Source organism: Geotrypetes seraphini, chromosome 12 (assembly GCF_902459505.1).
Source record: "Geotrypetes seraphini chromosome 12, aGeoSer1.1, whole genome shotgun sequence".
NCBI classification, from domain to species: domain Eukaryota; kingdom Metazoa; phylum Chordata; class Amphibia; order Gymnophiona; family Dermophiidae; genus Geotrypetes; species Geotrypetes seraphini.
In genome coordinates this window covers 3,344,719-3,356,999 of record NC_047095.1, presented here as the reverse complement: position 1 = coordinate 3,356,999, position 12,281 = coordinate 3,344,719, and the positions used below count along the sequence as shown (strand labels likewise).

General features: G+C 49.2%; 1 protein-coding gene across 1 annotated transcript in view; it reads left to right on the top strand.

The window, feature by feature from the left end:
- ZBTB41 (zinc finger and BTB domain containing 41) overlaps positions 1–8,163 on the top strand; it is a 59,188-nt gene extending 51,025 nt beyond the window's left edge. The window contains 3 exon segments of the mRNA XM_033916609.1: positions 5,087–5,175; positions 6,385–6,968; positions 6,971–8,163. Of these exon segments, the coding sequence (XP_033772500.1) occupies positions 5,087–5,175; positions 6,385–6,968; positions 6,971–7,048 (751 nt within the window). The 3' untranslated portion in view covers positions 7,049–8,163.
- Positions 8,164–12,281: the final 4,118 nt, after the last annotated feature.

Genomic DNA, 12,281 nt, shown 5'->3' with positions numbered 1-12,281 from the left:
GTCGGCAACCAGTGCATGCAGCTCACTAACCCTCCTGGCAGAGGTGATGGCAATGAGGAAAAGCACCTTCCATGTCAGAAATTTGAGTGAAGTAGTGGCAAGAGGCTCAAACGGAGGTTTCATGAGGGTTGACAAAACCACATTCAGGTCCCAGACGACTGGAGGAGGCTTCAGAGGTGGTTTGACATTGAAGAGGCCTCTCATGAACCGGGAAACCAGGGGATGAGCCGTAAGAGGTTTTCCGAGGATAGGCTCATGGAACGCAGTGATGGCACTGAGGTGGACTCTGATGGAGGTAGACTTGAGGCCAGCGTCGGACAGAGAGAGCAAATAGTCCAGTACAGTTTCCACCGCCAATGAGGTGGGATCGTGGTGATGCAGTAGACACCAAGAGGAGAACCTGATCCACTTCTGATGGTAACATTGGAGGGTGGCCGGTTTCCTGGAGGCATCCAAAATGCGACGGACAGGCTGAGACAGATTCTGTGGAGAGGTCAGCCTGAGAGAAACCAAGCTGTCAGGTGGAGCAAGGACAGATTGGGATGTAGTAGAGACTGATGCTGCTGCGTAAGTAGAGTAGGAAACACAGGAAGAGGAATGGGCTCCCTGGAGCTGAGCTGGAGCAGGAGAGAGAACCAGTGTTGGCGAGGCCACCGAGGAGCGATGAGAATCATGGTGGCATTGTCTCTGCGGAGTTTGAACAACGTCCGCAACATCAGAGGAAGTGGAGGGAAGGCATAGAGAAACCGACCCGTCCAGTTGAGCAGGAACGCATCCGGGGCCAGACGATGAGGAGAGTAGAATCTGGAACAGAAAAGGGGCAGTTGATGGTTGTGAGGAGCTGCAAAGAGGTCCACCTGAGGAGTGCCCCACCGATCGAAGATGGAGTGGAGTGTGGTCGGATCCAGAGTCCACTCGTGAGGTTGAAGGATGCGGCTGAGATTGTTGGCCAGGGAGTTCTGTTCGCCCTGGATGTAGACAGCCTTGAGGAAGAGATTGCGGGCCGTGGCCCAGGTCCAGATGCGGATGGCCTCCTGACAGAGGAGGGGAGAACCGGTGCCGCCTTGCTTGTTTATGTAATACATGGCGACTTGGTTGTCTGTGCACAGGAGAAGAACTTGAGGGTAGAGAAGGTGTTGGAAAGCTTTGAATGCATAGAACATGGCCCTGAGTTCCAGGAAGTTGATATGATGTTGACGTTCCTGAGGGGTCCAGAGACCCTGTGTGCGAAGTTCTCCCAGGTGGGCTCCCCGTGCGTAGGGGGAGGCATCCGTGGTGATGACCATGGAGTGAGGGGGTAGATGAAAAAGCAGACCCCTGGAAAGATTGGAGGAGTTCAACCACCATTGAAGAGATCGCTGAAGAGACGATGTCACACAGATGGGATGAGAAAGAAGGTCCGTGGTCTGAGACCATTGGTTGGCTAGAGCCCACTGAGGTGTTCTGAGGTGGAGTCGTGCCAGAGGGAGCACATGGACCGTGGAAGCCATGTGGCCCAGGAGGACTCATCATCAGCCGAGCAGGGATGGAGTGATGAAGGAGCATCTGGCGGCAAAGATGGAGCAGGGTCTGTTGACGGTCGGAGGGGAGAAATGCCCTCATCAGAGTGGTGTCGAGAACTGCTCCAATGAACTGAAGTCGCTGTGTGGGAAGCAGATGCGACTTGGGGTAGTTGATCTCGAACCCCAGAAGATGGAGGAAAGAGATGGTGTGTTGAGTGGCTTGTAGCACAAGCGGAGACTTAGGTGCTTTCACCAACCAATAGTCCAAGTAGGGGAACACCTGGAGGTTGTGAGACCTGAGGAAGGCCGCCACCACAATAAGGCACTCGGTGAACACCCTGGGCAATGATGCGAGGCCAAAGGGTAGCACTTTGTACTGGTAGTGATGGTGCTGTATCTGAAACCGGAGGTAGCGACGTGAAGTCTGATTGATTGGAATGTGAGTGTAGGCCTCCTTGAGGTCTAGGGAACATAGCCAGTCGTGTTGAGAGAGAAGAGGGTAAAGCGTGGCCAGGGAGAGCATTCTGAACTTCTCCTTGACCAGACACTTATTGAGGTCCCTGAGATCGAGGATGGGACGTAGGTCTCCTGTCTTCTTGGGTACCAGGAAGTAGCGGGAGTAGAATCCCTGACCCCTTTGGTCTTGGGGGACTTCTTCGATGGCATTGAGAAGAAGGAGGGATTGAACCTCCTTGAGAAGGAGGAGGGTTTGAGAGGAGTGAGAAGCAGACTCTACGGGAGGATTGTCTGGTGGAAGAGTCTGGAAGTTGAGAGAGTAGCCGTGGCGAATGATGGTAAGGACCCACTGGTCTGACGTGATGACCTCCCAACGGCTGAGAAAAAGTTGCAGGCGTCCTCCGATAGGTTGAGGAAGAGGTAACGCTGGTGAGAGACTGGCTATGCCCTGGAGAAAGGAGTCAAAAGGGCTGAGAAGGTTTTGACTGAGGGAGAGGTTTGGCAGGTTGATGAGATTGGGAGCGAGCCTGAGTTTGCTGTTGCTGACGAGGTCGGCGAGGTTGTTGCGGAGGTGGATGAAGAGGTCTGGCTGAGAATCTGCGTTGGTATGAAGACTGCTGTCTATAGGGGCGAGCAGGCGGAGTCTTCTTCTTTGGTTTGATGAGAGTATCCCACCTGGTCTCGTGAGCAGAGAGTTTCTGGGTGGTGGAGTCTAGGGACTCTCCGAAAAGTTCATCACCAAGACAAGGTGCGTTAGCCAGGCGGTCTTGGTGGTTAACATCGAGGTCGGAAACTCTCAGCCAAGCCAGACGTCTCATGGCAACCGCCATGGCCAAAGCTCGAGAGGTGAACTCGAAAGAATCATAAATAGAGCGCACCATGAATTTGCGGAGTTGGAGCAGACTGGAAATGTGTTGTTGGAACAGAGGGACCTTACGTTCAGGAAGATACTTTTGTAATGAAGAGAGTTGTTGAACCAGATGCTTCATGTAGAAGGAGAAGTGAAAGGTGTAATTATTGGCTCTGTTTGCAAGCATTGAATTTTGATAAAGGCGCTTGCCAAATTTATCCATCGTTTTGCCCTCTCTGCCAGGAGGGGTAGAAGCATAAATACTGGATCCCTGGGTTTTCTTCAAGGTGGATTCGACAAGAAGAGATTCATGGGGTAGTTGGGGTTTGTCAAACCCTGGGATAGGGATGACCCTGTAGAGACTATCCAGTTTTCTAGGGGCCCCCGGTACCGAGAGAGGGTTCTCCCAATTCTTGTAGAAAGTTTCCCGTAAGATGTCGTGGACGGGTAACTTTAGGAATTCTTTGGGGGGTTGCTCGAAGTCTAGGGCATCTAAGAAAGCCTGTGACTTCTTAGAGTCAGATTCTAATGGGATAGAGAGAGCTGCTGACATTTCCCGAAGAAATTTGGTGAACGAGGATTGTTCAGGCTTGGAACCGGTATCGATTGTGGAGGGCTCCTCGTCGGTTGAAGAAGCCTCATCGTCGGTACCGGGTTGGGATTCTTCCCAGAGGTCCGGGTCCCTGACATCGGTGTGTATAGGACGGGACGGTGGTGTGGATGGTTCTGCGTGGCGAGTCTTAGAGAGAGATTTGCCAGAACGCATGGAGACGGTACCGGGGGAAGAGGAGCGGTGCCGGTCTTGGTCGGCTTGGCGACGGTCCCGATGTCGGAGAGGATCGGCATCAGAGTGCAGTTGCACGAGAGGGTTGATGGGTTCCGCCGCGAGCACCGGCATGGACGTGTTTAATGGTACCGATGGAGTCGACTCCGGTGGTATGGTGCGCGGCTCGGGCCAGTCCAGTACCGGAAGGAGCGGGGCCAATATTGTTGGCAACAGGTGCTGTAGTTGTTGCTGTAGCTGCTCCTGTAATTGAGTTTGGAGTATGGCCGCAATGTGGTCGTCCAGAGGAGGCACCGGTACCGCTTTTTTCTTTTTCGGTACCATAGGTGCTGCTCTACGCCCCGGTGATGAGGAGGCCGATGCCGAGGCACTCACCGAAATCGGGGCGGAGCGTTTACGGGGTCGGCTGGATGCCGGGAGGACCGGTGTCGCCGCCGTGGCAGGAGGGCGCTCAAGGGAAGTGGAAGGCTTCTTAGCCGGCTTACCTGACGCCATTGACCCCGAGAAAGGATCAGGCGGTGTGGAGGTAGTCGGTGCCAATTTTAGTGGCGCCGTCGATGGTGTGGCAGACTCCATGGCAGATCCGGTGCCAAAAAGGATGTTCTGCTGGATCTGCCTATTCTTTAACGTACGTTTTTTAAGAGTAGCACAGCGGGTGCAGGTGTCAGCCCGATGCTCTGGACCCAGGCACTGTAAGCACCAATTGTGCGGGTCAGTGAGAGAGATCGGGCGTGCACACCGCTGGCACTTCTTAAAACCCGGCTGAGGGGGCATGAATGGAAACACGGCCTCCGCAAAATCAAACCCGGAGGCCTGTATGATGGCAACAGGCCCCGCCGGGGCCGGCCAGAAAAATAAAGGAAAAGACAAATTAAAGAATTTTTTTGTTTGTTTTTTTTTGTTTTTTTTTTAGACGAAAAAGAAACCCGAAGGGAAAAAAGCAAAAAAGGAAGAAAATTACGCGAGCGGAAAGGCAAAGTAGAAAATTTCAACAGCCGTTGAAAGCACATGCGTCTTCTTCGCTCCGTAGAAACGAAGAAACTGGGGACCACGCTCTCCTCCGTCGAGCGGGAAGGCACCCGCGCATGCGCGGTGCGGTCAACTAGAACTTTCTAGTTAAAAGTGTCCGTACCGGGGCTCCGTCGGTGACGTCACCCATACGTTAAGAATATGCTGCCTGCTTGTCCTGGGATAAAGTGTGTTACTTAAAATAATTTTTTTTCAAATCTGGTTTTCCTTTTCCGATTTGTTCGGAATACTACTACGTTTGGAAGAAGTTTGAAATAAAGCTGAGGACTGATGCCTTGACATAGATTGAATAAAAGCCTGTAAAAGTTTAAGTTGTAAGTAAACAAAAAGTGTGGTGGTTAATTTGAGCTATAGGAGCCTGATGTTAACACAACCAGCTCTAGCAACATGAAAACAATTTGCTCTGCAGGACTGTAAGCTTGATTAACCTACAGCTATAATCTTTGATTTCCATTCTGTTTATAGATATAAAGCCACATTTCACCAGTGCGAAATGTGTAAAAAGATTTTTAAAGGAAAATCAAGTTTGGAAATGCATTACAGAACACATTCAGGTAAAGTTTAAGAAATATGCATTAAATTAATAAATGTTTGTTTAGAAAAATGAATTCTATATAAGTGTGAGTTGCACAACTTTAATCATGGAATGATTAGGTTCTTACCTCAGTAATCTTCTTTCTAGTAGACAGATACATTATTCCTGAACCTGTGGGTAGTCAATCTATTCCCATGAGAATTCTTGTAGAGAGCCTCATTAGCATTATATAGATAATCTAAAAGTGAGGCTAGAACTGTCTTTGTACTGCATAAAAGGCAAAATCTTGATTGTGAAGCATGCAAGAGCAAAAATTGCTCTAGATAATCCAACAACCGCAAATACACCCATCAATTTTACAAAAAATAGTATAGCTGCTATGGATCTGTAAATAGAGACTAACAAAGTAGACTCTTTTAAATTTTGATTATAGGAGTGATTAAAATATGCCCTTTATTCGATGGAAATTCATCTGTCCTCAGCATATAGGATAACCAGTCATACAGTTCTATCTGAAATTTTAATGGGTACAGCTTGCATATCTGCTGAAGGACAAGAATCTAACGGGCAGAATGAATTTGCATACGTGATAATTTTGTGAAATGATTGCAGTCGGGATTGTTAAAAGAATTCCAACATAAATCTGCATAACTAGTATATTTCAAAGTAATTAGCACATGGAATCGTCAGAACTTCCTGTGCTCCAGAGAAATGGAAATGTGCAGATGGGTATCCGTCAAGGTGCCACCAAAGCAATTATCAACCTTGCCATCTCTATCTGGAAACATGAGGGCTGCATTGACTGTCTTGAGGGTCTAGAATTGGCCTCCATTCTTCTGAGCCTCTTTTGGTCACTATGAAGTATATTGAGTATCTGCTGAAGTCCAAGTCTTCTGGTATGGGCTCTATGGCCTCCAGATCTAGCAGCCTTTGTACCATTGCTTGACCGCTTTTTCTGGCTTCCCAGTTGGAGAGTCCAGAAAGAGGTTCAGGAAGGGACGAAAGAACTTGAGCTTGTACCCTTCCTTAATAAGACACTAAACATAAACAGTAACATTAAATGATATAAGCTTTCTTTTATGCTAAGAAAATATGCATATTTGCAACAGTTTTGAATTAGCTGAAATTTGAAATTAAATTAATAAAAAACTGAAATGGTGCCAAAAATTGGACAAGTCAGTATTTTGATGATATACAATAAATTGATATTTGATATTTTCTCCAACAGGTGAGAAACCCTACAAGTGTCAAGTTTGTAATCAGTCCTTTAGAATAAAAAAGACTTTAACAAAACACATGGTTATCCATTCTGATGCACGACCTTTCAATTGCCAGAACTGCAGTGCAACATTTAAAAGAAAAGACAAACTGAAGTATCACAATGATCATGTGCATGGATCTAAGGCTGCAGAAGAAATGGCAGGGATTTCCTCAGAGGAGAAACTGGTTGCATTGCCGGTGCAGTACACATCTGATGAGAAGGCTTACCCAGCTGAAACAAAGGAATACCTGGAGCAACCCAAAACTTACCAAGCAGAAACCAAAGCTCTGTTACAGAATGTACCTTCTGATTTGTGTGTCCCAGTTACCCTGGTAGCAGTTCAGATGCCTGATTCTCAAGATAATCTGGTACAACCTACTGCTCCGCTGCCAACTCAGTCTCATGGCATCTTATCCCCACAGCCACAAGCAACAGACTTCCAGCGGGGAACGGACTTAGCATTTCTGGAAAAATATACTCTCACGCCCCAACCTGCAAATATAGTTCACCCAGTTCAACCAGAGCAAATGTTAGACCCCAGGGCAAATGTTAGTCCTATCTGGGAACGTTATTAGTCTTCAATACAGCTACAACAGTACAAAGTATGTCAAACAGTGACCATCATACATGATGAAAAGTTAATATTTCATGTAATCTAAATAACTGCTAGCCAGCAAAAAATTAAATTGGGCTGCTGGTCTGCACTGTTTGTCTTTTGAAAGCTTTCTGAATTAGTTTTGTCACTGTGTGTTGATGGATTACCACAGATTGTGACTATGTTGAAGAATATTGGACCATCCAAGTAGTGCATATTTAAAATATGTTTTTATGGTTTTGAGGATGTTTTTGACATTGCAGATGGTCTTAAATTTTACATTTTGGGACAACATATTTCAAGAAGATACTAACTACAGTACAACAAGTTTTAATCCACTATTGAAATATGTTCCTTGTAGCTACTTCCTGTTCTGTTTTGATAGTAGACCTGGGCAAATCAAAATCTTTAACAACAACTTGTAAGATTGCTTTCTCTAGACAAATTTGTGGGACCATTGCTTTGTCAGATTATTTTTCATCCCTGTTTAAATGTGCTAGATAAAATTTATAAAGTAATTGTTTCAAGGTTTAACCACGTGAAATGAGTACGTATGACTCACTGATACGTATTTCAGGAGTGAATGCTTAGTATAAACAGAGATATGAGGCTTAGTTTTATGAGGGGGAACCTAGAGTAATTTATGAAAGCTGATGAGTGCACATACAAAAAAAATAGATTGATTGATGTCTGTAAAGCCATTGTTATTATCAGGAGCAAGAGCTAACATTGCGATTCAGTTTGTATCTTTATGTATAGCCAGGAGCACAACTTCATTAATTGTTCTGGAATTTTGGATTTAGCTATGCTTTTTTTCAGTTGTAAGTCAAAGTGAGTTACATATAAGTACAGTAGATATTTCCTGTCCCAGAGAGCTTAGAATCTAGGAGGGGAATCATCAATGCATGTTAAGATGGGTTATTTTACCACAAGTTGTGCTATTTTAGCTTAAGTTCTCATTGGATAAAATGGGACCCTGTGGTAAAATAACCCATCTTAACAGTAGCACACATTGATGAATCCCCCTCCTAAATGTTGTATGTGAAGCAGTGGAGGGTAAAGCACAGTTACTTACCATAACAGGTGTTATCCAGGGACAGCAGGCATATATTCTCACATGTGGGTGACGTCATCTACGGAGCCCCAGCACGGACAGCTTTTCAAGCAAACTTGATTGAAGTTTCAAGTTTGCTATGCTGCACCATGCATGTGCATGCCTTCTTGCCCACTAAAGTGCGCATCCCCACCTCGTGGTCCTCAGTTCCATAGCCAGCAAAGAAGCCATCCCCGGGGAGGAGGGCGGGTTGTGAGAATATATGCCTGCTGTCCCTGGATAACACCTGTTACGGTAAGTAACTGTGCTTTATCCCAGGACAAGCAGGCATGATATTCTCACATGTGGGTGACCTCCAAGCCAACCAAAAAAGGGCAGGTGGGAGGATGGCAATTTAGGAAAACAGGTTATGCAAAACCGACTGGCCAAACGGCCATCGCTTCTGGACAACGTATCCAGACAGTAGTGGGAGATGAAAGTATGAACCGAAGACCAAGTGGCAGCCTTGCAAATGCCGAAGGTTGTGCAAAGAAGACCGGGGACTTACGCCCCATTTTGGACCTCCGGAAGCTCAACAAGTTCCTGGTCCGAGAGAAGTTCCGTATGTTGTCGCTTCCGGTTCTCTACCCTCTGTTGGAGGAAGGGGATTGGATGTGCTCCCTAGACTTGAAGGAAGCGTATACTCATGTTCCGGTGCATCCCGCCTTCCGCAAGTTCTTACGATTCCAGGTGGGGGAGTTGCACCTTCAGTATCGGGTCCTCCCTTTCGGGCTGGCGTCGTCGCCTCGAGTCTTCACGAAGTGCATGGTGGTAGTCGCGGCTGCCCTGAGATCTCAGGGGCTACAGGTCTTTCCCTACCTGGACGATTGGCTGATCAAGGCATCATCCAGGGAGGGGGTTATCTCAGCGACCCAACAGACTATCATCTTCCTTCAACGTCTGGGGTTCGAAGTGAACTTTCCCAAATCGCAGCTGTGCCCTGCACAATCCCTTCAGTTTATCGGGGCCATGCTGGACACGGTTCACCTTCCTGCGTTCCTCTCCCCTCCAAGGGTGGAGGCTCTACTTCGACTGTGCCGTCAGATTTTGCTGCAGCGCTCCGTCTCAGCGCACCGTCTGATGATTCTACTTGGCCACATGGTGTCGACGGTTCATGTCACACCGTTCGCCCGATTGCACTTGAGACTCCCTCAGTGGACCTTGGCCTCCCAGTGGCGTCAAGATCGGGACCCGCTCTCCTTTCCTGTGACAGTGACTCCTTCCTTGAGACGCTCGTTCCGTTGGTGGACCAACTCTTCCAATCTTTCCAGGGGTTTGCTCTTTCTCGTCCCTCCGCATCGCAAGGTCCTGACCAAGGATTCTTCGTGGGGGGCTCATCTCGACGATCTGTGGACTCAAGGTCTATGGTCAGCAGAGGACCGTCTTTGTCACATCAATGTGTTGGAGCTTCGTGCCATTTTTCTGCCACCTGCTGCACGATCAGGTAGTCCTCGTGCGGACGGACAACCAGGTGGCAATGTACTATGTGAACAAGCAAGGGGGGACGGGCTCTTGGCCCCTGTGCCGGGAAGCCCTGCGCCTTTGGGAATGGGCGGTCTCCCAGAACATCTTCCTGCGGGCGGTTTACATTCAGGGAGAGAAGAATTGTCTGGCCGACAAACTCAGTCGTCTTCTCCAGCCGCACGAGTGGTCACTAAACTCCCGAGTTCTGCACGAAGTTTTTGACCGCTTGGGGACTACTCAGGCGGATCTGTTTGCCTCCCCGGAGACTCACATACTGCCCCTCTATTGTTCTCGGATGTACTCCCCGGACCGTCTCGAGGCCGATGCCTTTCTTCTCGACTGGGGAGGGAGGTTCCTTTATGCGTTTCCTCCTTTCCCTCTGATCTTGAGGACGTTGGTTCATCTCAAGTCGTCCAGAGCCACTATGATTCTTATTGCACCTCGTTGGCCTCGTCAGCACTGGTTCTCCCTGCTCCTTCAACTCAGTGTCAGGGAGCCTCTGCTTCTGCCTGTTTTTCCCTCTCTGCTGTCTCAGAGTCGGGGTTCCCTGTTGCATCCCAATCTTCAGTCCTTACATCTGACGGCTTGGTTCCTTTCCCCTTGACTTCGGTTTCTGTTTCTCAGTCTGTCAGGGAGGTTTTGGAAGCCTCGCGCAAGGTCTCGACTCGGCTTTGTTATTCCCAGAAGTGGACCAGATTTTCATCCTGGTGTTCCTCGCACCATCTGGATCCGAGTTCGGTTCCGGTGTTTTCGGTTCTGGAATATTTGTTGCATTTGTCCAAGTCTGGGCTGAAGACGACTTCCATTCGAGTGCATCTTAGTGCTATTGCTGCTTTCCATCGGCATCTTGAGGGTCGGTCTCTCTCTCTTCATCCTCTTGTGACTCGTTTCATGCGGGGTCTAGTGAATGTTCATCCCCCTCTGAAACCTCCCCCTGTAGTTTGGGATCTCAATGTGGTTTTGGCTCAGCTGATGAAGCCTCCTTTTGAGCCTATTGACAAATCTCATCTTAAGTTTCTCACTTAGAAGGTGATTTTTCTGATTGCACTCACCTCAGCTAGGCGAGTTAGTGAGTTGCAGGCTTTGGTTGCGGACCCACCTTTTACTGTGTTTCATCATGACAAGGTGGTTCTTCGCACCCATCCGAAATTTTTGCCGAAGGTTGTGTCTGATTTCCACCTCAATCAGTCCATTGTTCTTCCGGTGTTCTTTCCGAAGCCCCACTGGCATCCTGGTGAGGTGGCGCTTCACACGCTTGACTGTAAGAGGGCGTTGGCTTTTTATCTTCAACGCACTCAGTCTCATCGGAAGGTTCCTCAATTATTTTTGTCCTTCGACCCTAATCGGTTGGGACGTCCTGTTTCCAAGCGCACCTTGTCTAACTGGTTGGCTGCTTGTATTTCCTTTTGCTACGCTCAGGCTGATCTCGCGCTGCATGGTCGGGTCACGGGACATAAGGTCCGAACAATGGCAGCTTCTGTTGCTTTCCTCCGGTCTACTCCAGTAACGGGAGTAACGGGAGTAAAACCACCGTCCCTGTTGGTTTGGGGGGACCGGCTCCACCGCCCGAAGGCTCAACAAGGCCCTGGCTTCCGAGAGGAGAAGAGGAAGCTGGGCTCAACAGCAAAGAGATGCCCCTGGCGGTTGTTCCGGCGGCGTGGCTGAGAAGTTCAGCGAGTAACCCTCGGAGATGAGACGGAACACTCAAGCGTCTGACGTGATCATAGTCCAGGCCGAATGAAAGGCCCGCAGCCGGCCCCCGATGGGCAGGGGGTGCGGCGAGAGTGCGGAGGGGGCCCGCCCCCATCCGCTCATCACGTCAAAAAGACGGCGCCGGCTTAGACGTCCCTTGCGCCTGAGGTTTTGGTTGGGCCGCTCTGCCCTGCTGCGGGGGGTGCCGGGGCGGAGGCCTAGAGAATGCCGGCGTATACTTTTGAGGGTATCGCCGCGGTGGAGGTCTGAACGGCTTCTGCGGCGGTACCCGGGGTTTAGGACGGACCAAGGAGGCGATGGAGCGCTCATGTTCGGACAGGCGTTTGGTCGCCGCCTCCAGGGACTCATCAAACAATTCCGACCCAACACATGGCAGATTGGCCAGGCGCTCCTGCAAGTTCGGGTCCATATCAACCGTTCGGAGCCATGCGAGACGGCGCATCGCTACCGCAAAGGCGGAGACCCTGGAGGCCAACTCAAATGCGTCGTAAATGGCATGAAAAAGGTATAGACGCAGCTGTGACAAGTTGGTCATAAAATTACCAAAGTCCCCCTTATGGGAATCCGGCATGACCCCATGATAACGGGGTAACGCCTTCACCATCTGCCTCAAATAGGATGAAAAAGTGAAAGCATAATTAAGGACCCTGGCCGCCATCATGGAGTTGGAGTAGAGGCGGTGACCAAACTTGTCCAGGGTCCGCCCTTCCCGTCCGGGAGGTACCGCAGCCGAGACCCTAGAAGGCTGAGACTTTTTTAACGCCGACTCCACCAGCAACGACTGGTAAGACAGTTGTGCTTTCTCGAAGCCCTTGCACGGGATGGTACGGTACTTCGACTCCATCTTCGACGGAACCCTGTGACCGTAAGAGGGGAGTCCAAATTTCTCAGGAAGGTCTGATGGAGGACTTTATTGAGAGGCAGACGAGGAGTCTCCCTCGGGGGAGAAGGCAAATCCTGCTCCTCCAAAAATTCCTTCATATATTGAGAACCGGACAC